Source organism: Pongo abelii, chromosome 20 (genome assembly GCF_028885655.2).
Source record: "Pongo abelii isolate AG06213 chromosome 20, NHGRI_mPonAbe1-v2.0_pri, whole genome shotgun sequence".
Classification (NCBI taxonomy): domain Eukaryota; kingdom Metazoa; phylum Chordata; class Mammalia; order Primates; family Hominidae; genus Pongo; species Pongo abelii.
In genome coordinates this window covers 58,046,399-58,072,145 of record NC_072005.2, presented here as the reverse complement: position 1 = coordinate 58,072,145, position 25,747 = coordinate 58,046,399, and the positions used below count along the sequence as shown (strand labels likewise).

The following is a 25,747-nucleotide window of genomic DNA, read 5'->3' as shown; positions in this document are numbered from 1 at the left end:
CTAGAATTAAGTTGCAAAAGTTTCTGTGACAGTACTGACAATCATCACAAGAGAATTTTTAAAAGTTACAAGATTTACTTTGTCCAGAAGGAGAAGGCACATAAAATCCTTGATATCAGTAAATATTTCCAGGGCATCAAGTGTGAAGAAATGTTTTTGATGGATCTTCCTCTTCTTCTTCAATTTTTGTGTGCCAGCATATGGACCCAGTGAACAGTAATCTTTAAGGAAATGTGGGAGATATAAAAGGCACAGCTAGGAAACTTAAAATCTCTTCTTTATAAAAAGAACATAATAGTGCTTAAACAAGGGTTATTGTGCAGATTATTACGTTAATATATGTAAAATTTCTAGAATGATACATGGCACATAGTAAGAACTCTGTGTTTTTCTTTATGAGTATCATCATTTAATTTGTAGCACAATTTCCAAAATGCAATTCTGACCATAACTTACTTAAGTATGTTAAAAAAAAAAAAAAGTGTAGTGGCTATCAAGTATCTTAAGGAAATGTGTACCCTTTGCTCCAAGACATGTTCCTGCTTTTCAAATGGGCATTTCTTCTCTTCAGCTTCTCCTGTCTTAATGAACTATTTGCATTTCTTTGAACGCAGAATGGTATTTAATACATATACATATGTTGCCCCCTTCCAAGGAAGCCCCCATTTCTTCCACTTCTTCCTTTAGAACACACTACTAATCATGCTACCAGCTTGTCTACCTCTTCAGAACAATTATGACCTTACCTAATTGTGCTCACATATTAGCTTGAGCATACTTCTGTCTTAGTCCTTGCTAATCCATAATACCACGCAATACATAGGCTTTCTGCAAAAGACTGTATTTGCTACTCTGTGCAAGATCAGAAACACTTGAAGGAAGACTAACCTTTATTGTTTTTATTGTAATATGTATAATGAATTACATTAAATTCTCCTAAGGTGGGTTACAGATGGTTTTTAGGCAGTTTAAAGGTTTAAAATACACTTTACATCGGGCAAATGAATGAAAGAGTAAACAAGTGAATGAAGAATGCACAAAGAAAAGATAGTTTTTAATGTATTCCACTCACGAAGTGCAAACCAAAACTAGGCACAGAAAAATCTTCGTTTGTGAATCTTTGTGGTAAAAATAATGAGAATAATGTCCTACAAGTCTTATAGACTGAATTTTATTATATTAACTCCAGATTTAAAAGGATTATGTTATTATAGGGTTTATCATCATTCAATGATGTGGCTGTTGACTTCACCTGGGAGGAGTGGAAGCTATTAGACCCTGTTCAGAAGAACCTCTACCAGGATGTGATGTTGGAAAATTACAACAACCTAGTGTCATTGGGTAAAGACAACTTTCCTGAATATCTTACCATAAGCCAATTAATTGCCTTTTTTTCTATTGCCACAATTTATGGGTACTCTGATATCCTCGATGATTTTGGACTTTGACTTTTAGAACTTTTTTTACTTTGTAATCATACAGTGACCATATGTAATTTCACTTTCCAAATGAAAGGTTTCTGTTCTGCTGAGATGTATACTGTGCATTTCCTGAAACAGAACTTTTTCTCACAAGCTCTAATGCTGCTCAGATTCTCTGTGATTACCTCTTGACAGGTTATCAAGCTACCAAGCCAGAAGCAATATTCCAGTTGGGGAAAGAAGAACAAGGAATAGTAGAGAGAGAATTACCAAGTCGGTGCAGTCCAGGTGAATGAAACCAATGCAATGGGAGTTAGTGGAACCAAAGTACTAGTTGGCCATTGATGGGTTGGCACCCTTGTTATTTTAATACATTTTCTCATAGTCTGTGAACCTTTAAAGGGTGACTTAGAGTATAAGTGAAAAGAGGTCTTCAATATGAACAATTTCTCCTCCTCTTACTATCTGTCATAGTCCACTTGTGCTGCTATAACAAAATACTTGAGACAGGGTAATTTACAAAGAATTGAAACTTATTTCTCACAGTTCTGCAGGCTGGGAAGTCCAAGATCAGGGTAGCAGTATCTGGTATCTGCTGAGGGCCTTTTTGCAGCATCCTCACATGGCAGATAATAGAATGGCAAGTAAGGGTGAATGTTGGGTTCTCATATGGCAGAAGAGCAAAAAGTAGCAAACCCACTCCCACAAGCCCTTTTTATCATGGCATTAATTTGCTCATGAGGTGGAGCCCTCATGACCTAAACACCTCCCATTAGGCCCCACTTCCCTGTCACTGTTGCATTGAGGATTAACTTTCTAGCAGATGAGTTTTTGGGGACACGTCAGACCATAGCACTATATTTCTATATATGACTCATAGGAGATGTGCCTCTTTTTCTCCCTCTGGTTGAGATTCTTGCCTATTTGGCCCTTGCCTTTTTGCTTAGTCACTTTTCTTTTGCAGCTTATTAGATACAACCACCCTTCACTTCCTACCAATATTTAGGAAGTGAGGCTCACCACAACCTCTGCCTCCCAGGTTCAAGCAATTATCCTGCCTCAGCCTCCTGAGTAGCTGGGGTTACAAGGTGCACACCACCATGCCCAGATAATTTTTGTATTTTTAGTAGAGACAGGGTTTCAGCATGTTGGCCAGGCTGGTCTAGAACTCTTGACCTCAAATGATCCACTCATCTCGGCCTCCCAAAGTGCTGAGATTACTGGAGTCAGCCATCATGGCCAGCCTTGTTCCTTATTTTCTATGGCTACACCTTGGTTGGGCATTTAAGAATATACACCTCCTGGGAACTCTAAAGCATTTATAGGAGTCAAACATGCAAATGAAATGCGCAAACTGCTCTGCCTTGGAAATGCAGATAACTTTAGGAGAGACAGAAGGGAAAAGGAGAAGAAAACTGACTGAGTAAAGCAGTGGAATGAGTGAGAACGTTGATAACAGGATTGCTTGATATTCATGTTGAGTGGTGTCTTTTGACAGTGCATCAGGAAAGTATGTTCACAATACAGAATTGACAATTTCTGAGTGTTTATGTGCAGAAAGCAAGGTAAAAGGCTGAGTTATGAGTTATTTATTTAAATATGAAGTCTTTAGGCAATGGTTAACCAGAGTAGTTTACTTAAGCAGAAACTCAAAATCAGAAATGTTCATGAAAATGTAAGCCAGCTGGGAATTTACAAATACTATGGACATGAGGATGGGAATTTACTAGACCTGACCTGATTCATATTATGGGGGCTGGAGATAATTTTGACTGGACATTAAGTGATATTATTGTTTATCAATGCCGTAAACGTTTATTGAGTGCCTATCACATATCAGACACTATCTTATTTGCAGGGGATTGGGATCCATCAGCAAACAATATAGACCAAAATACCTGCCCTCAGATAGCTTACATTCTCATTACTTGAGAGAAACATATCAAGTACCATACAGTTATTATACTGTTTTATGCCAATAAGTGAAAACACATTTGCAGAAATTTTGAAAGTGAGAGAAATCTAACATGGCTGACTCCTTCCTGCCTCTAGCCTCAAAGGTTGTCTGTCTTTGTTCACTCTTGGTTGTAGGCTAAGATAACCAGGGGAAGAATTTAGTTTATAGTTTAACATGGAAGCAAGGATGATAGTAGGCCTTCCCTAACTAACACCCTCCTTGCTCTGAGACTGAAAAGTAATGAAAGGCCCTAAGATTGGGATTATTCAAGGAGTCTGAATTCTGCTAAAATGTAGGATTATAGTTTCTATAATCCTTTATTGCCAGATGTCATGTGGCCAGAGACACCTGGGCAGTAAAGACCAAGATTTATGACTTCCCCAATCACTTCTATAGGTAACACCTCTATTGTAGAACCTAGGATTAGTCTTTTGAGATGTTTTTCAGACTTGCATTCTAGCAACTGACTGACCCCACCAGGGCTCATGACTCATGACTCAAGTGGTCCTGTGACCACTCCAAGGCAGACTCACTCCAAGGCAGACTCAGTGCATGAGGACCACTTTCCACTCTCCTGTGATTGCCTTCCCAACCAGTCAGCAGCACCCATTCCCTAGTCCCCTGCCCACCAAACTATCTTTGAAAAACCATAACCTCTCAGCCTTCAGGGAAACTGATTTGACTGATAACTCCAGTTCATCCATGTGGCCAGCATCATGTTAATTAAACTCTTTCTTTACTGCAATACCACAGTCTCAGTAAACTGGTTTTGTCTGTGCAGCAGGCAGAAAGAACCCACTGGGTGATTACATAAGTTTGGTAATTGGGATGAAATGGCCAAATTCCTAGAATTTGAAAATCACAGTTTACCAAAAGTGAACAATGTGAAAAAGAAAACTGCCAGGTCTAATAATTGTTAAAGAAATTGAACCTATATTTAAAAGCCTTCCCAAAAAGCAAACCCAAGATCCAGTTGGCTTCGCTAGCAAATTTTTCTAAATGTTTAACAAAGATGTAATACTTGAGGATAGAATCAGAAAATCACTTCCAAACTCCTTTCAGGAAAACGTAAGTTTTATGTAAAAGCTAACAATGACAGTAGAGAAAAGTGAAATAACAGAGCCATCTCTACATAAACATAAATACAGAAATTCTAAACAAATCTATGAGACAGATTATAAATGTTCAAAAACCATCATGAGCAAGCGTGGTTTATTTCAGAAATGCAAGGGTAGCTTAACATTGAAAACTTAATCTAATTTATAATGATGTAAATGAAAGAATAAAAATAATATGATCACGTTAATATTTACAAAAACTGCATTTAATAAAATTCAACATTCATTCATGATTTAAACAATAAAAGAAAACTCTTAACAAATAAGAATAGAAGAAACCTTCAACAGTCTGACTTTAAAAAGAGAAAGCCCCAGAAAGCCTATGGCAAACATTTTACTTAATGGTAAGACAAAGCTTTTTTCTAAAAAAACACTATCTCATCTAAGCCTTACAAATCTCCCCACTTTGTCTCTTCTCTTGTACTTACTCTTTTCCCACTTCCACTTAGTCTCAGGATATAGGCTGAGGTCCAGACATGAAAAAATAACACCCACATTGGCCTCATTATCTACTTCTTACCCTCAAATCAGGGGGCACGGAAGTATTTTCCCTGAGGAAATACTTGAGCCACTCATCCTGGAATGACTCAATGTGACCAAGGTTAAATGAAGTTAGGACTGGGATTAGGGTATCTGGTATTAAGATGTATGTTGGTTTTAGCCCATGGTTTCTGCTTCAGAACTCCCATAGCCCTTGCTACAGTCCTTTGTTATAATGTCGGGTGTGTTAAGCCTCAGGAAACAGAATCTCTCTCCTTTCCTTTCATCTACCCCAAAGCAGGACTCTAATCTTCCCTTGCCTTTCTAATTGTGGCTCTTAAGACCCTCCCCAGAGAGGGTCCCATCCTATACACTGGAGGAAAGAATGCTGACATCATGAAGCTTCCATAAAAACCCAAGAGGACTGGATTTGGAGAGCTTCATGAGAGGTAAACACATGGAGGTTCCCAGAGGGTGATGCACTCAGGGAGGGCATGGAACCCCGTACCTTGCCCTATGCACCTCTTCATCTATATCCTTTGTAGTATCTTTTATAATAAACCTTGCTTTTATAATAAACCAGCAAGCCAAAATAAATGTTTCTCTGAGTTCCGTGAGCCACTCTACCCCCAAAGAGAGGGTAGTGGGAACCCTGATTGAAGCTGGTTGGTCCGAAGTTTCAGAAGCCTGGATTTGTGACTTGTGTCTCAACTGGAGGAGCAGACTTGGGGAATGAGCCCTTAAACCTGTGGGATCTGACAGTAGCTCCAGGTAGATAGTGTTGGAATTTAATTGTAGGACATCCAGCTGGTGTCTGTTTCTTGGTTGTGGGGAAAACCCCCTACACATTTGGTACAGACTTCTTTTATGTTGATGATTGTGGTGGTGGTGGTGTTATGAAAGAGGAAGAAAAACACTGTCGGAATTTTTTTCTGCTTAATGCAGGGTAGAAAGAGAGAGAGCCCAAAAATATCCCCGACCTCACATTGCTTGTAACTCCGTCTCCTCAGGAGGTGAAGCAGAATTCGTGTCTGTGTTGCTGGTCTGGGCTGAGTCAGGGACCTCAGTCAGGGCCCTCTCCAAACTAGTGGGCAAGGAGCGAATCAGTCTTTCTTGGAAGTTACTGCCCAAAAAGACATAGAGAATTGGGTTGAGGCAGCTGTTAAAAAAGGCCAAGGAGCTTGTTGGGTTAGCCAGGACAAGAATGATTTTGTATTTGCCATTTAACAACATCTCTTTGAGCCAGACTGCCATTAGAATGCCAATTAGTTCGTAAGGGAACCAACAGATGAAGAAAGAAGCCACCACAGCAGCGAAGACACGTAAGGGACGGCTGGATTTAATCATGTGGTTTCTGTGAATTTTGGCAGCGATGATCCCATAACAGACTGTGATGGTGAACATAGGCATGCTGAAGCCAATAATGAAGTGGAGGATCAGAAAGACCTTGCCCATGGTGATGAACGCGTTCAGCCTCTCTACAGCAGTGTCACCCCAGAATGGAAAGTTGAAAATACAGTATGTGTCCCCATTCTTAGTACTTATTGTAGTCCAGAAGATGAAATTTGGTAAGGTAAGGACTGTGGCGAGAATCCAGAGTCCCATCATCACCCTCTTGGCCAGACTCATGGTGCGATGGTTCTGGGCCCAGGCTGGATGCAGGACACAAATACAGCGGTCCAGAGCAATGATGGTGATCAGGTAGACACTGACAAACAGGTTGATGTCTATCATGACATGAACTAACTTACATAGGAATGAGCCAAAAGGCCATTTTTCTCTCATGGCGACTGAGACCATGTGGAATGGTAGGATGGCACTGAAAGAGAAGTCAGCCAGGGCCAGGTTCAGGTAACAGATGGTGCTTACTGTGCGTGTCATCCGGAATCCAGCCACCCAGATCACAAGCCCATTGCCCAGGACCCCGAAGACAAAGGTGACTCCATGGACTAGCAATGAGAAGATCCACAGAACGGTGTGGCCAGCAGGCTCAGGGAGCACCTCCTCAGATTCATTCAGAGGAATGGAGAAGTTGGTTTCCATCTTCCCACACCTGAAACATTTCAGCAATAGCCATTTCTCAGCTGTGGCACCATCTTACAATACAACTATTCATTAACTTCCACTATAGCTCCTCCTACCAGGAGACCCACCCCAGTGAGCCTTGTGAATGGTTATAATGTAAAATTGGCACTCTCTCGGAGTTCCTTTGGGAAAGGATAGTTCTCTATATTCCCATCATTATTAATATGCATTCCACCTATCAAGCTGATTACCAAGAGGATTAAAGGGCTCTGTCCACCAGCAGAAATACTCAACTGAGAGTGTATGGACAATGGAAAATTAAGCATAGGCAGCTTCAGCGTCGTGAGGAAGGCACAAGACTCAGAGTCAGAAGGTTCACATCTGTGGCCTCCATCACTCAATACAAACATGCTGGCAAGCTCTGCAACTTCTTTCAGCCCCATGCTCTCCCAGTCCCACAGCTCCTGTCCCTCCCACTGTGAGGACCCTTGACCTATTTTTTAGTTGATATTTAATTTGAAGTTTTAGGGTTTGGGTTGAGTTAGCTGAAGAGGATTTTGAACCATTCCTTGTAATATGTAGACCTATATTACGTGCTATAGGCCGGGCATGGTGACTCATGCCTGTAACCCCAGCACTTTAGGAGGTTGAGGAGAGTGGATCACTTGAGGTCAGGAGTTGGAGACTGGCCTGGCCAACATGATGAAACTCCATCTCTACTAAAAATGCAAAAATTAGCCAGATGTGGTGGCAAGAGCCTGTAACTCCAGCTACTCAGGAGGCTGAGGCAGGAGAATTGCTTGAACCCAGGAGGTGGAGGTTGCAGTGAGCCAAGATCGTGCCACTGCACTTCAGTCTGGGTGTCAGAGTGGGATTCCATTCCCCCTCCAACAACAACAAAAAAAAGAGCAGAAATATATTACATCCTATAGATTCTGTGCTAGATGAAGTCAACAAAGGGGGCCCTATATTTACTTTCTGCCATCTGCTTTTCATTGTGCCTACTTGATATAAAGTTCTCTGTTTGGGATGCAGTGAATTAGTATTCATTGTATATCTTCAAGGTCTGTGGGATAAACAGAATAAACATGAATATTTACCTAGTATTTGTAGGGTTCTTATGAGAGACTATTCACTGTGTTAATTGCTACATATGGGTTGTAGTTTGGTCTACATAATAGCTCTGTAATATTCATTGTTTGTAGTTTCCACAGGAATGACTCAATGTTGAGAGCAATTGTGAAATCTGCTGGTCACTTAAGTAGGAAACAGTAGACAAAGATCTTTAATTTAGCTTAGTCTGACTTCTAAGCCCTTTCTCTATGCAACAGTTTTGACAGATATTGCTGGTGGTGCCCCCTCCCCCCACAAATAACTGTTCCTCATTTCTTCTCTGCAAATCAAATCACAATTTTGTTTAGTTACTAACTCTTTGGGGGAAGGTATCCCTCCTCCATCTTTGCAGGCATATCTTGATTTTCTAATTTGTTCTAACTAGAATTCCTTTTGCTTTGCAAGGGATTGCTTTATTGGTGGAAACATGACTAAATTCTGGGCAATAACACTATGAGAAGATATCCTGGCATCTTTCTGGGATCTATTTCCTTGCTTTTAAGAAACAGAATCACAAAATTACAGTCCTGCCTCTGCACCAGATCACATGGGAAGCTGTTGCATCCAACTCAACCCAAAGGTCTCTGTGTCCCTTGTGTCTTTGCCACTTGACCAAATTTGCTTATACTGTGGTCTGTGGGCTGTATCAGAAACATCCACGGTATTTGTTAAAATGCATATTCATGAACCCAACTCTAGAATCTCTCTGTGTAAAAGCTACAGTGATTTTTATGGCCAGGAAAATTAGAGGGTCTTCCCACCCTGGGATATCCAGCCTCTCTAAAAGTAACAGCAATTATCTAGCACTTGCTCACATATAATACTCATAATGACACTGTGGACAGCCATCATTACCCCTTTTTGTACCAGAGGGAATTCATGGCCTCGGGGTTTTTATAGGGTTTTTTTCAGCATCATGTCCAGCCGGTCAGTGGAGGCAGCAAGATTTGAAATTCAGGATGAGCACCTTTAGAGCCACTACCGTTGCAACTCTAAAATGCTGCATTTGAAAGGAGTTCCCCAAAGATTTCCAGCATGTGGTCATACCCTAATATCATGGTTTTTTCCTCCTTTCCCTTTCTCTCTTCCTTCTTTTCTTCCTGTCATTACCAGTCGCTTTCACTGAGGTCTTTCATGGGACATTGTTTAATGTAGCTCAAGGTTTCTCAACCTTGGCACTACTGACAATTGAGGCTGCATAATTCTTTGTTGTGGGGGACTGTTCTGTACACAGTAGGATATTTAGCAGCACCCCTGGCCTCTATCCACCGATGCTAGTAGCAACTCCCCCTTCAGGAGTGACAACTGAAAGTGTCTATAGACATTGTCAAAGGTCCCGTGGGAGGCAAAATTCCCCCTAGTTGAGCATCACTGTTACAGAGTAAAGAGCACTGGGCTTTGGGGTCAGTTAGATCGCTACTCTTATCTTTGGCACCTTGCCAATATGGGTTCTTGGTCAGTGACATCTCTTTGAGCCTCAGTTTTCTCCTCTGCAGAACAAGGACAGTTTTGTGGTGAAGCCTAACTTTCAGGTGAGGATTAAGTGAGACTGGACATGGAAATCTTCTAGGCTAGACTGAGTGTCTGTGACAAATGGGAACTCTTGGTCCTCACCAGGCTGTGTGCTGTGTCATGGGGCTCAATCCAGGGTCATGCCTTATGAAGCCCAAGGTCAGGACAAGAACAATGCTCATACCAATAGTGGCTAATACTTATGAACATTAATCACATGCCAAGAGCTTCTCCTTTAACCCTAACAACTCCTCTCGTGGCCTCTGCGGATGAGATGAGTTAATATGTGTAAGCACTGAGCACACCCTGAGACATGGTGAATATTGACTAATCTTAGTTTTAATTAGTATAACCATTGTACAGATGAGGAAGTTGACTTATATTGGTTACATTAATTATTTAAAGCCCCAGTCAGAAAGGGGTAGAACCAGAGTTGGAGCTCAACCAGACTGATTTCAACAGAATTGTATGGTTAACCCTTTCCCATTCCCTAGTTCCTCAACAGACTCAGATTTTCTCTACCCACTCTCCTAATATCCTAGAAGACATTCAGCCAGTATGATGTATCAATAATCTCTAAGTCATTTGGAAATGTTGACAAAGAGGAAAAGATGAATGTGCAGTGACAGGTGGGGACAGGCCAACAAGACAATGTTGTAAAATTTTGGATCCACCCTATTTATAAAGTGGGGAAGAGAACTGTGAACCAGAGTTGATATCTGTACTGATTATGAGGGCTGCTATTTGGTGCAATCCCAATGTGTATCAACCAATGTGTATTTTATTATTTCTAATTACAACATCCTTGCTTTGGGACAAATATCATTCTTGTATAATCCATAGGAAACCATGGCTCAGAAAGGGGAAGTGACTTGTTCAATGTCACAGTTATTGAGAGGCACAACTGGATGTATGATTACAGATTTCAAATGGAAACTCAGCACTTGCTTGTTAGCATCGGTGCTTCTCCAGCACATGTAATTTCTGATGCATTAAAATAACATTCAACCCTTCTGCTTTCTCCTCAAACTAACCAACTTCCTCTACTATTCCACTCTCAGCTGATGGCCTTGGCTGATATTTTAATGAGAAAATTGTAACAATTAGATGTGCATTTTTTAGCCTTTTCTTTCCTAACCCTCAATTTACCTGCCCTTGCTGTTGTGAATAAAGACTTCTTTTTCCCGGTGACTTCCCTCTTTACATTTGCTTTCCATCCCACTGTGTCTCATCTTCCCAAGAACTGGTATTTGTCCATCTGCTTTCTGCTAAAAAGAAACCCTCAAGATCTTATTTCTACTAGATCCTTCTTGTTACCAAGTAAACATTATCCTATCCCTTCCCTTTAAGAAGAAACCAATCTTGGCCCATATTTCTTTCCAAGCTTCAACCCTGTTTCTTTAAGAGAAATGTTTTCTGTAAAGAGAATTCCTAGCCAAACTTTAGAAATGGTTGTCTCTAATTGCTTGCTTTTTTTTTCTCACCTCACCTATTCTGCTGAATCCATTCCATATTGACTTTAGTCCTTAGCATTCCAGCTAATGCACTCTCCTAAGGATACACATGATCTCCAGACTGCCAATACGGTGGACCTTTCTCAGTTTTTATCCTGGTGTTCCAGTGACATAGGAACCACTGGATCTCTTTCTCCTACTTCAAACACATTTTTTTCCATATCATAAGATGACAAGATATACACACAATCCACTCTTCGTTGTCTTTACAGCTCAATTGGCCACCTCTTTTCAGTCCAGTTTACTGGTGTTTTCTGCTCTAAATGTCTCTAAATTTAGGGTGTCCCACATTCTATAGGTGATATCATTCAGTATCACAGCTTAAAGTACCATGCTATCCTCTCATCTGAATTATTAGCACTGGCCTCCCCTGGAGCTCTAGTCTCATATAACCAATTGACTTCTTGATATCTCCCCGTGAGAGTCCCATAGACACTCCAAACCCAACATTGCCCAAACAAAACTGTTGTTTGTCCCTTCCTCCCAAACCTGCCATTCTTCCAATATTCTGTATCTATTTGGAGTTTAAATATTCAGTTATTAAAGCTCTAAATCTAGAACTCACCTTTCATTTTCCTTACCACCCAATACAATCCAAGTCCTATTGATTATATCTACAGAACATGCTGAATGCACAGCCAGAGCCATCTCCATCTCCACTACCCATGTCCATGGCCCTGTCAGGCTTGGATATTTGTACAAACTTTGCAGATAGCTTGTTCCTGGTCCTGCTATTCCCTCTCCTAAAATCCAGACACAGACAAATTATATTTCAAAAGGAAAAATAAGACAATGATGTTATTCTTCTCAGCACTCTTCTATGGCTTCCACATTTCTAACTCACACTTCTCAAGCACCCTGGGATTTGTCTTGTGTATCCCCAGACCTCATCTCTGCACTCTCACCTGACACACTGTGCTGGACCCATGGTGGACTCCGTGATTCCTTGACCATGCCAGCTTCTTGCCATTTCAGGGCTTTTGCTTTCTCTCTTCCTTCTGCCTACTATGATCTTCCTCTGGAGCTTTCCACACCTGGCTCTTTCTGAATATTTATATTTTAGCTTAAATATCTTGTCCTCAGAGATATCCTCTTGACCCATTTGCAAAACAGCTGCCCCAGGTCCAGCCTATCTCACCAGATGCTTTTCTTATTTGTTCATTCATTTATTTTCTATCATAAATACCTTCTGCACTGATATACAAACTCCACAAGTAGCACCTTCTTTCAGTGCTATGTCTCTAGCATAGCACTGTCCAATAGAAACATAATGTGATCTGTAAACACGGGCCACATTTGTGTCTTATAGTTTTCAAGTAGCCATGTGTAAACAGAGTAGGAAACATTTGGGAAATTAACACCAATAATATATTTTCTTGAATCCTACATATCAAAAAGGGTATCATTGGAACATTTAATCAGAATAAAAATTATTAATGAGATAAATGGCATTCTTTTTTCATACTAAGTCTTAGAAGACATGAAATGCATTTTATATTTATAGGACACTTAAGGTTAAATGAGAAAAATAGCAAGCACTCAAAAGCTGCATTTGGCAAGTAGATACTTCATTGCACAGCCCTGCTCCAGAGTTTAGGAAATGTCTGTCATAGAGCAGGCATTCCAACAATAATTTTTAAATTGCCAGACCCCAACTTACCACCAGCTGAGTTCCTTTTCTTGTGGCCAGTTCCTAGCTTCCTGTTAAGCAACACAAGCTCCAAGGATTTGTCAAAAGACAAAATTACAACTAATTTAGTGTAAAGTTTTTATCGGCTTTATTCTAGAATCAGACAACACCTCATCCCTCAAAACCGAACGCATGTATTGATGAGTAGAACAGAGAAGTTTGATTTTATAGGGAGAGGAGGGCTAAAGAAAGCAGAAACAAAGAAAAAAAAGCTGAATGGTCATTTCAAAGTTGCTTTTTCTGTACAGTGGGAATAGGGAAACAATAATTAAAAAAAAAAAACAGATTGACTGACATGGTTACTTATATTACTTCTTTTGTAAGGATTAAAGCAGAGGCATTTTCATGGCTACTGAAAGTGACCTGTTTGGGAATTTGGCTATTTTCTCTGTCTCTCTCTTTATGATTTCTTGGAAGGCCAGATAAACAACTTAGTTTTTGGTTTGGTGACATAGAACTTTAGTATTAGTGACTCTATTTTGGTTTTGTTTGTTGAGTGTAGTACAGTAGCTCAGTTTAAACAATGGTGTCCTGTGACTTTTACATAATAGGCTTCAGCAGAGACTTTGCTAAAAGACAAGGGGACAATGGAGCTGGAATCAATCCAGTGACAGAAACTCAGGGTTTCTTACCATTCCCAGAAGACACCTTGGAGATGTCATCAAACTACTCATCTTAGAAACCTATGTGTCTGAATGTTCCTTCACCTCTAACCTTCTGTGGGAGACTGGAGTTCATCCCTCCAAATAACAAGGGGTCAAGGAATATGAGAGTCCAGGCCCTTTCTTCTTCAGAGATTCAGAGAAATGAAACAAAAAATTACCAAGGTAAAAAAATGAGAGGAAAACAATGAACAACAAAGATGCATGATTAAGCAAAATCTCACTTCTCTATTTACACACATACTTCTAACAGCATATGTGTGGGCTTTTTTCCAAACAGAGCAATTCTCCAATTCTCTGGAGACACCACTGTCTATCCTACAATTAAATTCAGTTCTGATGCTGTCTAACTGGAGCTAGCATCAGATCGCACAAGTTAAAGGTCTCATTCCCACAAGACTGTCTTCACTTCAGAGACCAATCCAAGTCCCATGTGGCCACTTGTACTTCTGACTGATGGGCTATAAATCAGGGGTTCCTGTGACCCCCATATCAGCTTTGTAATTTGCTAGAATGGCACGCAGAACACAATAAATCACTTTGCTTTCATTTACTGGTTATTTTAAACAGTACATCTTAGGCCAGGCATGGTGGTTCACGCCAGTAATCCCAGCACTTTGAGAGTCTGAGGCTGGTGGATCACTTGAGGCCAGGATTTGGAGACCAGTCTGGCCAATGTGGCAAAACCCTGTCTCTACTAAAAATACAAAAATTAACTGGGTGTAGTGGCACATGCCAGTAATTCCAGCTACTGAGGAGGTTGAGGCACAAAAATCATTTGAACCTGGGAAGAAGTTGTAGTCAGCCGAGATCATGCCACTGTACTCCAAGCCTGGGCAACAAAGTGAGACTCTCTCAAAAAAAAAAGGAGAAAAGAATACAGCTCAAAAACAGTCAAAATAGATGCATCGGGCAAGTATATAGCAAGGGAGAGGTTGGGGTGGTACATGGAGCTTCCATCTCTTCAGGCACTCACCCTTCCAGCACCTCTATGTGTTCACCAACTCAAGAAGCTCATCTAATCTCATTTTTCAAGAGGGTTTTTTTTTTTTTTGGATAGGATCTCTCTCTCTTCCCCAGTCTGGGGTGTAGTGGTGCAGTCACAGCTCACTGCAGCCTCAAACTCCTGGGCTCAAGTCATCCTCCCACCTCAGCCTCCTGAGTTGCTGGGACTGTAGGTACCTGGAAGCATGCCTGGCTAATTTCTTTTTTCTTTTCTTTTCTTTTTCTTTTTCTTTTCCTTTTTTTTTTTTTTCTGAGACAGGGTCTCATTTTGTCACCCAGGCTGGAGTCTAGTGTCACGATCTCTGCTCACTGCAACCTGCACTTCCCTGGGCTCAAGGGATTCTCCAGCCTCAGCCTCCTGAGTAGTGGGGACTACAGGCATGAGATGCCACGCCCGACTAATTTTTTGTATTTTTTGTACAAACAGGGTTTCGCCATGTATCCCAGACTGGTCTCAAACTCCTGGGCTTAAAGCGATCTGCCGCCTTGGCCTCACAAGATGACAAGAGTCTCACCCTGTCCCTCAGGCTGGAGTGCAATGGCGGGATATTGGCTCACTGCAACCTCTGCCTCCCAGGTTCAAGCGATTCTCCTGCCTCAGTCTCCCAAGTAGCTGGGGCTACAGGTGTACATCACCATGCCTGGCTAATTTTTGTATTTTTAGTAGAGACAGGGTTTCACCACGTTGGCCAGGCTGGTCTCAAATTCCTGACTTCGAGATCCACCCACCTCGGCCTTCGAGAGGGCTGGGATTACAGGTGTGAGCCACTGCACCCAGCCAACATTTTTTATAGAGCTCAATCTCCAGTCCCCACTTCCCCTTCCTGAAAGTCAATGGGTGGGGCTGAAAGCTCCAACCCTCTAGTCACTTGATTTTTGTGGCGGTCAGCCCTAACCTGAGCCTATCAGGGGACCTCGCCCTAAATAACCTCACTAACATAAAATGAGATGTGATAAAAGGTGGCTCGCACCTGCAATCCCAGCAATTTGGGAGGCTGAGGTGGGTGGATCATTTGAGGTCGGGAGTTCAGGACCAGCCTGGGCAACAAGGTGAAACCCCGCCTCTACTAAAAATACGAAAATTAGCCAGACATGGTGGCAGGCGGCTGTAGTCCCAGCTACTTTGGAGGCTGGGGCAGGAGAATCACTTGAACCCAGGAGGTGGAGGTTGCAGTGAGCTGAGATGGCGCCACTGCACTCCAGCCTGTGGGACAGAGTGAGACTGTGTCTCAAACCAAACCAAACAAAAAAAGTGGTTTTCAGGCCGGGTGCAGTGACTCATGCCTGTAATCCCTGCACTTTGGGAGGCTGAGGTGGGCAGATCACCTGAGTCAGGAGTTCAAGACCAGCCTGGGAAACATGGTGAAAACCCATCTCTACTAAACATACAAAAATTAGCCCAGCAGGATGGCACATGCCTGTAGTCCCAGCTGCTCAGGAGACTGAGGCAGGAGAATCACTTGAACCCAGCAGATGGAGGTTGCAGTGAGCCGAGATCACACCACTACACTTCATCCTGGGTGACAGAGCTAGACTCTGTCTCAAAACAAACAAACAAAAAACAAACAAATGAAAAACAAAAACCTTGAGAGGTGAGGCAGATGCATGAGAGAGTACCCGTTATCCAATATCATTACCAAGATTAACCCCTTAACCTTCTGCTCCAGAGGGAGGTAATTTGTGGGACATGCAACACAGCTCTAAGGATTAGTTAATAGACAAAATTACAACAAATTTAGTTCAAATATCTTAATGTGAGAAGAGTTAAAGGTCTAAATCTGAGGAGATGGGCCCTTTCTGAGATTTTAAGCAACATCAGAACATTGTCGTCCGGCTGAAGCAACACAACCATGAAGACAAGTGGAGAGGCAGAAAACAAGAGTCAACTGTTTTCTCTTTTCTCCCCGAATCACTATACCAAAAGGATGTTTTCAGTGATAAAGTATAGTAAACATATGAAGCGCATAAACCAAGAGGGAATTTATTATTACAAAAAGTTTTGCAAGGAGATAGAATCTGAGTCTAAATAAAAATTGGTTTTCATTTAAGCCCTTCGATTCACCATCCATTGGCTTTCTTCCAGGGGCTTCTTGAAAATGACCACAGAATGGCTGCCACTGTTCTGGACATCACATCAACGGGCCATCCAGAGCCAGAAGGATGAAGATAAACAAAAAAACTGACTTCATTCACATGCGTGTCTCATTTTATAAAGGAGGAAAACATCGGCCAGGTGCAGTGGCTCATGCCTGTAATCCCAGCACTTTGGGAGGCCAAGGTGGGTGGATCACGAGGTCAGGAGATCGAGTCCATCCTGGCTAACATGGTGAAACCCCATCTCTACTAAAAATACAAAAGCAAAATTAGCTAGGCGTGGTGGCAGGCACCTCTAGTCCCAGATATTCGGGAGGCTGAGGTGGGAAAATGGCATGAACCCGGGAGGTGGAGCTTGCAGTGAGCGGAGATCACGCCACTGCACTCCAGCCTGGGTGACAGAGTGAGACTCTGTCTCAAAAAAAAGGAAAACATCCCATCCTCCTTTATAAAGACTCCTTCAGAGTCTCTTCAGGACCTGTCCTTATCTTTCACCACTGAAACATGACATCCTTGGATCATTCCCTGGGCCAAAAATAAAAATAAAAATGATGTTGCTCATACCAAGGTGATGGTATTAAAAGGTGGGGGTTTTCAATTATGATTGTTCTGCCCTCATAGGTAGGATGAGTGCCTTATAAGAGTCCTATAGGCACTTGTCTTTCCCTTTTACCATGTGAGGACTCATAGAAAGCACTGTCTGTGAGTAATGGCTCTCACCAGATACTGAATCTGCTAGCACCTTGATCTTGGACTTTACAGCCCCCAGAACTGTGATCAATAAATTTATGGGGTGTGTATGTGTGTGTGTGTGTGTGTGTGTGTGTGTGTGTGTGTGTGTGTGTGTTGAGACAGAGCATCACTCTGTCACCCATGCTGGAGTGCAGTGGCGTGATCTTGGCCCATTGCAACCTCCATCTCCAGGGTTCAACCAATTCCCTTACCTCAGCCTCCCCAGTAGCTAGAACTACAGGTGCAACACCATGCCTGCTAATTTTTGTGTTTTTTGGTAGAGACAGAGTTTCACCATGTTGGCCAGGCTGGTCTCAAGCTTGTAACCTCAGGTGATTCACCCACCTCAGCCTCTCAAAGTGCTGAGATTACAGGCATGAGCCCCCATGCCTGGCCTAAATTTATGTTGTTTACAAATTGTCCAGCATAATAAATTTTGTTATAGTACCTTGAATGGACTAAGAGACAAATTAAATGACTGTAATGTGTGTATCAAGTGAATCTTCTTAGAGGAGGATGTCCTCAATGTAATGCTGCATCTGTGCTTATGGAGACTATGGATGTCATTAAGCTCTTGTCTGCAAAGCTTGTGTGTGATGCCAAAGCTATGAGGGTACCCCTAGGTAGCCTGGAAAGGTGTATTGTGTTTCTTCAGAGGTGGAGGCAACTGTAGCTGAGGGTCTGTAGAAATAAGCACTTAACAGAACATGCTAACCAAATGAATGAGAGCAAAATGTTTACCAGTTCTTGATTGAATAGTATTAGCAATTTTTAATAATATTAGATGTTAGATATGGGGGCCCTGACAGATGGGACTACAGCCTTAATGCTGTAGTCATCCATCATAAGACATTCTTTATGATATTTTTTATTTTCAGATATGGGAACAAGAAGCACTTTGGGCTGTTAAGTGGAGATGCAATGTGGATAGTCACCCTTTTATTAATCACGTTTTGTTTAACAAATTTTAATTATTGAAGGCCGTTATTTCACCCTACATTGGGCCATATTAACTATCTTAACTGGGGGACTAAGTGATCCCATTTTATCAAGCCAATCTCTAAGTGCAAACAATTTACTTTAATTTTAATGTATTATTTATTATGTCTACCTCCAACATATTCTATTTTAGAGCAACCTACCTCCAACATAGGCTATTTTAGGACAATAGGTATGACTATGGGTAATTTAGGCAAGGCTGTAGTTAAAGCGAGGTATACTCATTTTTCAAAATTTTATATGTAGTTGCCTTCTCAAGACAATGTGGGCAAAGTGAGTACATTTAGTGGGATCCTTGCAGGGAGCCGAAGGCCCCATGGGATATGACCAACTCAGCATTCCACTGGAGGCTATATGATCAAACAGCAAACTGTTTATCATGAATGCAGGATGTGGGCAAACTCATGACTACTCCCACTGCCAGGAGGTTTGCTGAGGGCCATCGCTTCCTGGTGCCAAGCTCCTTGTCCACTAGAGGCAAGGTGCCCCCTGACTCCTTCTTCCAGATATACTCTTTTGTCTCTTGTCTTTTATTCCCATGTTCATCCCCCTTTGTTCAGTCCACCAGGGATCATGGCACGTTACATAGTGGTGCCCCGAACAGCGACAGAATCAGGTGCTTACAAGTGACACTCAAACAGGCGACAGTCTGAACACGGGACTATGAGGATGTGAATGAAGAAGATCTCCTGGAACAGAGGAACTGAAATTGACAAGGCAAACGGGGACCCTGGGATGAGTCAGCCGGCAACGGATATGAGGTCAGTGCCTAAAGAGGTACTGGGATCAGTGCCTTAAAGAAGTACTGGGAATGGGAAGTTTTCTGAATCAGGGTAACATGGGGCAGAATTTGTCTACTGAAAAAAAAAATTATGTACAGTTGCTTAGAGTTTTGTTGAAACAAACTGGTGCTCAGGTTAGTTCTCAGACATTAACTTAGCTGCTGCAGGAGTTTATTACACATAACCCATGGTTTCCACAGGCAGCACCCTTGATGTGGAAAATTGGGACAGAGCAGAAGGATTAAAATGGGCTCATCAAAAAGGTCTTAAAATTGATCCTTCTGTTTTCTCCACTTGGAGTTTAGTTCGTACTGTACTTCTGCCATTATCTCATTATTATTCTGTGGGACAACAGGCTGAATCTAAAAATCTGAAAGAATCTGTTGTCCCACTCACAGCTCCAATTGAAAATAAAAAACAGGAGAGGGAGGATAAAAATTGGCCATTACAGCCTCCTCTAGTTGCAGAAACATCTGTACTGCCTCCTTTGGTAGCAGAAATAGAGACCCCAATACAAAGAATTTTATGCTCTGCTGCCATAGCTGGAAAGCCCCTAGGACCTTGCACTTTTCCTATTTCCATAAGGCCTGATCCAAACAATCTACAGCAGGTTATTCATGAACACACCCCACTAGAGTTTAAGTTGTTGAAGGAATTAAAAGCAAGAGTCGTAAATAATGGCATACAGAGCCCATTGACCTTAGGATTGCTAGAATCTGTGTTTGGTGCTATGTGTCTTTTACCCTTTGATGTGAAACACTTGGCGCAAACTTGCTTGTCCGCTAGTGCATATCTGACATGGAATTTAAATTGGCAAGAAATGTGTGCAGACCAGGCTAAACAGAACCATGTTGCTGGACATGGAGACATTACAGAGGATATGCTATTAGGTAATGGCCCTTATTCAGACCTGGAAAGTCAAATGGCACTCCCAGACGCTGCTTATCAGCAGTGTGCACAGGCTGTTAAATGCACCTGGGCCACAATTCCTGATGAGGGAGTACCAGTACAATCCTTTTTACATATCATGCAAGGGTCACAGGAACCCTATGTGCAATTTCTTGCAAGATCACAAGAGGCAGTGAAGCGTCAGATTCCTCATACCGCGGCTGCAGAAATGCTAACCTTAACTCTAGCTTTTGAGAATGCAGATGCGGATTGTAAACATGCACTGGCACTGGTAAGGTGTATAAAAAACTTGGGAAATTTTCTCAGAGCTTGTCAAGATGTAGGAACTGAGCTTCATCGCTTTGCAATATTAGCACAAGCAGTGGCTAACTTAGCAGTTGACAAATCTAAAATGAGCCAAGGGTCAAACCCTAAAATGGGAAAATGTTATAATTGTGGAAAACCTGGACATTTTAAAAAGGAATGCCTCCAGATCTCAGGACAGAAAGGACCTTACAATGCAGTGCCCCACCCAGCAGAAAAAAACACCAGGACTTTGTCCTTGCTGTAACAGAGGAAATAACTGGGCTAATCAGTGCCGCTCAAAATTTCATCAGAATGGCACCTTCCTGCTGGGAAATGAGACAGGGGCCTGGACCCAGGCCCCACAAACAATGAGGGCATTCCCAGTCCAGACCTCAACCCCGTTTCAGGCATGGGCTCCCAGAGGCACATTGATTCCCTCACCCCAGGAACACAAGGAGTACAGGATTAGATTTCCCCGTCAAAGAATGGGTAATGTTAGTTGGGGCAGACAAACCCACCAAATTTCCCACTGGTATTTGGGGACCTTTACCAGCAGGATATGTGGAACTAATTTTAGGCAAAATCTGCCTTAACTTACAGGGCATTACTGTAGTCCCAGAAGTTGTTGACTGATTATGAAGGAGAAATTCAAGTAGTTTTAATGTCACAAGATCTGTGGGGTTTTGAGCTGGGACAATATACTGCTCAATTATTGCTTATTCCCTGCAAATCATACCCTTCTCCATGAAAGGAGAAATGAGAAAATAAAGAGTTTGGGAGCACAACTACATGGGAAATCTATCTGTCCCAACCTATGGCCTCTAATAGACCCACCTGTGTGGTACAAATTAAAGGAAAGAAATTTTATGGGCTTATGGATACGGGAGCTGATGTGTCAGCAATATCTAAAGACAGTTGGCCCAAATCCTGGCCCTTGCAATTAACTTCTACATCCCTAGTGGGAGTAGGAACAGCTCAAAGTGTTTAACAGAGCACTGAGATTTTACCTTGTCTTGGTCCGGATGGACAGTCGTGTACTTTTCAGTCTTATGTTGAAAATATAGCTATCAATTTATGGGGTTAAGACTTACTTATAACATGGAAGATGGGACTTACAAATGAAAACTTTGATAACCCAGGATTTAAAATGTTGAAGAACATGGGATATCAGAGGGGAAAATGTTTAGGAAAATTTCTTCAAGGAAATCCTGACCCAATATCAGTAACTGGAAAAACAGATAGAAAAGGGCTAGGACGTCAGGATTTCTGATGAGGGTCATTGATATTTCTCCTCTGCCCGCTGCCTTACTATTAGAATGGCTCAGTGACAAACCCATATGGGTGGATCAATGGCCCCTATCTCAGGAGAACCTGATGCAACTTCAGCAGCTAGTAAGAGAACAATGGGATGCCGGACACATAACCCTGGAATTCTCCAGTGTTTATTATTCCAAAAAAGTCCGGAAGATGGCGACTACTACATGATTTAAGAGCTATTCATGTACACATGAAACTGATGGGTGCCTTACAAAAACTTTTACCATCTCCAGCTGCTATTCCAAGAGACTGGCCTCTTATAGTAACAGATCTTAAGGATTGTTTCTTTACTACACCCTTACACGAGAAGGATAAGCCTTGATTTGCATTCTCTGTGCCTTCTATTAATCAAAGAGAACCTGTTTCTCATTATCAATGGAGAGTTTTACCCCAAGGCATGCTTAACAGTCCTACACTGTGTCAGCATTTTGTAGGACAGGCATTAAAGAAGCCTCGGAATATGTTTCCTACTGCTTCCATCATTCATTATATGGATGATATTCTTTTGGCTGCTCCTACAGATCAAAACCTACATCAGTTATTCAGAGAAACAAAGCAGGCTTTGACTAAATGGAATCTCAAAATAGCTCCAGAAAAGGTACAAACAACTTTCCCATATCAATACTTAGGAACTATTGTTATAGAGAGAAGTGTACGGACTCAGAAAGTAGTTCTCCATAAAGACAGGTTATAGACTTTAAATGATTTTCAGCAATTATTAGGAGATATTAATTGGCCATGACCGATGTTAGGTATTGCTACCTATCAACTTACACATATTTACCAAACCCTGCAAGGAGATTCCTTAAATTCCCTGTGACAACTAACTAAAGAGGCAGAAGCTGAATTACAGCTTGTAGAGCAAATGTTACAGCAGAGACATGGCTCATGGCTACAACCACAAAAATCTTTGCTTTTGTTTATTCTTCCTACCCCCTACTCTCCAACAGGACTTTTGGACCAGTTTATAGTCAAGTCTGTAACAGTAATAGAATGGTTCTTTCTATCTAATCAAACAGTCAAAACCTTGCAAGTTTATCTTTCTTTAATTACACAAATTGTGACTATGGGCAGGCATAGGTCAAAAATGCTTACAGGATATGATCCTGACAAAATTATTTTTCCTTTAGACTCTCAGCAACAAGCTGCAGCTTGGGAAATGTCGACTGCCTGGCAAACTGCTTTTGCAGACTTCATGGGCGCGATAGATAACCACTACCCTCAGACAAAATTTTACAGTTTTATAAAATCCATTCTTTCATTCTTCCTGTGATTACTCATCACAAACCTATTCCAGGTGGACAGACTTATTTTACTGATGGCTCTTCCAAAGGTCATGCCACCATCTATGGACCAAAACGTACTCAAACAATAAGGATCTCTGGGGTTTCAGCTCAATGCTCAGAGCTAGTTGCAGTCAGCTGTGAGGTTTTACAGCTCACAGCTTCAGATCCTATCAACTGCAGGGAGCCGAAGGCCCATGGGACGTGACCAACTCAGCATTCCACTGGAGGCTATATGATCAAACGGCAAACTGTTTATCATGAATGCAGGATGTGGACAAACTCACACTGCCCTGCCACCAAAAGGTTTGTGGAGGGCCTCACTCCCTGGCTCCTTGAAGTTATCTATTGAGAGTTATCTATTGAGAAATCTAGCACCTACTGTTTTAAGAATGCAGTCTTGCAAGCCTGCTGTGAATCAGGCTGCTAGCCAACAACCACCCCCCCACTTCTCGCTATCTCTTTTGCCTGATAAATATGGAGGGCTGTGTAAAGCTCAGGGCCCTTGTCCACTAGAGGCAAGCTGCCCCCTGACCGCTTCTTCCAAATGTACTTTTTTATCTCTTGTCTTTTATTCCCACGCTTGCCCCATTTGTTCAGTCCATCAGGGATCGTGGCAGGCTACAATTGACATTGTCAACCATAAAGACAGGTTGCAGACTTTAAATGATTTTCAACAATTATGAGGAGATATTAATTGGCTACACCCGATGTTAGGTATTGCTACCTATCAATTTACACATCTTTACCAAACCCTGCAAGGAGATTCTTCTTGTTCAGCTGATGTTGTAAATTTAGCCAGTCGCATAGAAAGTGCTACAGTTAAAAGTACACTAGACCCAGAGCTGCTTAATATGTTTCACTTATTCTCATACGCTGCATGGTACATGCCAAACAGGTGAGACAGCTGGTCATGTACAGTGACATTGTCCATCATCATTTGCTCATATTGGAATACCTAAACAATTAAAAATTGACAATGGACTCGCTTATACTAGTCATGCTTTTCAAAATTTCCTACGGCTTTGGGCTATAACCCATAAAACAGGAATTCCTTATAATCCTAGAGGACAAGGCATTATAGAATGGGCACATCAAACATTACAACACATGTTGAAAAGACAAAAAGGGGGTATAGGAGGCCAACTACCACCCCAATCAAAACTACATTTAGCCTTATTTACTTTAAAATTTTTGACTCCTGCTATGGATGGTAAGACTCCAGCAGAAAGACATTGGCAAGTGTTAGAGGAAAAGAGGAAAGTTTATCTGAAAGTGTTATGGAAATCCCCAGAAGAAGGACAATGGAAAGGCCCAGTGGATTTACTGATATGGGGAAGAGGGTATGCTTGTGTGTTTACAGGAGATGGACAAGCCGTGTGGGTGCCCTCAAGGTGCGTGCGACCACGGAATGGGAGACTGGAGAAACACACGGTGGCCAACCATGGGCCCGGTCCCTCCGGTATGAGCCATGAGTCAGCTGAACCTGAGTGCAAAGATGGAGAGAAGGCTGACTGGAGTCACGACACAGTCTTAATGTTACATTTATAAAGAATATCACCACTCAATTTGTGGTTTGTGTTTTGAATCCTTATGTCTTTTTGGCAGCTAAGAAGGACCAGCTCCAGGTAAACAATACCCAATTGACCTGTAAATCTTGCCAGTTATATCACTGCATTAATCATAGCACATTGTGAACACATAATAATCTCTACTTTGATGATTTCAGGTAGCATCCCTGGGCTAGGGATTCCTGTTAATCTGTCTGAGGCTTGGGCTGCCACACCTGCTTTGCATTTTGTGAAACTTCTACCTCAGGTTACTCATTGTGCCCGTAGAGCCTTAGGCATGATAATTTTTGCTATTGTTTCCTTGGTCACACTAATAACTTCTGTTGTGATGTCCTCTGTAGCTTTGCATAGTTCTGTTCAAACAGCTCAGTATGTAGAGAATTGGACACATACAGCCAACCAAGTGAAGCTCCTTCAGAACAAAATTAACACTGAGTTACAAACTGAAGTGGCAATGTTAAAATCCACGGTTCTGTGGTTAGGGGAACAAGTACAAAGCTTGCAGTTGCAGCAGCAATTGCACTGTCATTTTAATCACACTCATATTTGTGTAACCAACTTAGAATATAACGAAAGTGAGTATCCGTGGGACCTTGTGAAAGCCCATTTGCAAGGAGCTTTCACATCCAACATCACCTTTGATATTGGTGAATTACAAAACAAAATTCTTGATTTAAATAGGCAAACTCAAGAATTTCAGCCTTCTTTAGAAGATTGGACTGAATTCCAGGAAGGCCTGGAGAGCCTCAACCCTTGGACCTATCTAAAGTACCACAGTAACATCTTATATGTAGTTCTTGGAATAATGTTGTTTTGTCTCTGTCTTCTGTTTATAGTCTGTAAAATCAGATGGACCGCCAATTGGAGAATGAGAGCTGCCCAGCCTGGCCTTACATTCTTTCAATTAATTCATAAACGGGGATATGCAGGGAGCCGAAGGCCCATGGGACGTGACCAACTCAGCATTCCACTGGAGGCTATATGATCAAACAGCAAACTGTTTATCATGAATACAGGATGTGAGCAAACTCACAACTGTGCCTGCCACCAGAAGGTTTGCTGAGGGCAATCGCTTCCTGATGCCAAGCTCTTTGAAGTTATCTACTGGGACATCTAGAGAATGCAGTCTTGTAAGCCTACTCTGGACCAACCAACTGACCCCTTCTTCCACCCCTCTTCTCACTATCTCTTTTGTCTAATAAATACAGAGGGCCGTGTAAAGCTCAGGGCCTTGTCCACTAGAGGCAAGGAGCCCCCTGACCCCTTCTTCCAAATATA

At 41.9% G+C, this 25,747-nt stretch overlaps 1 protein-coding gene and 1 pseudogene across 1 annotated transcript; one reads left to right on the top strand and one right to left on the bottom strand.

Moving 5' to 3' along the window:
* Window positions 1-1,720: 1,720 nt before the first annotated feature.
* LOC129052028 (endogenous retrovirus group K member 7 Env polyprotein-like) lies at window positions 1,721-25,747 on the top strand (annotated as a pseudogene).
* On the bottom strand, window positions 5,217-7,884 carry FPR3 (formyl peptide receptor 3). The gene has a single exon (XM_002829659.6). It carries the CDS (start codon window positions 7,017-7,019, stop codon window positions 5,958-5,960), a length of 1,062 nt encoding a protein of 353 aa, XP_002829705.3. The 5' UTR covers window positions 7,020-7,884; the 3' UTR covers window positions 5,217-5,957.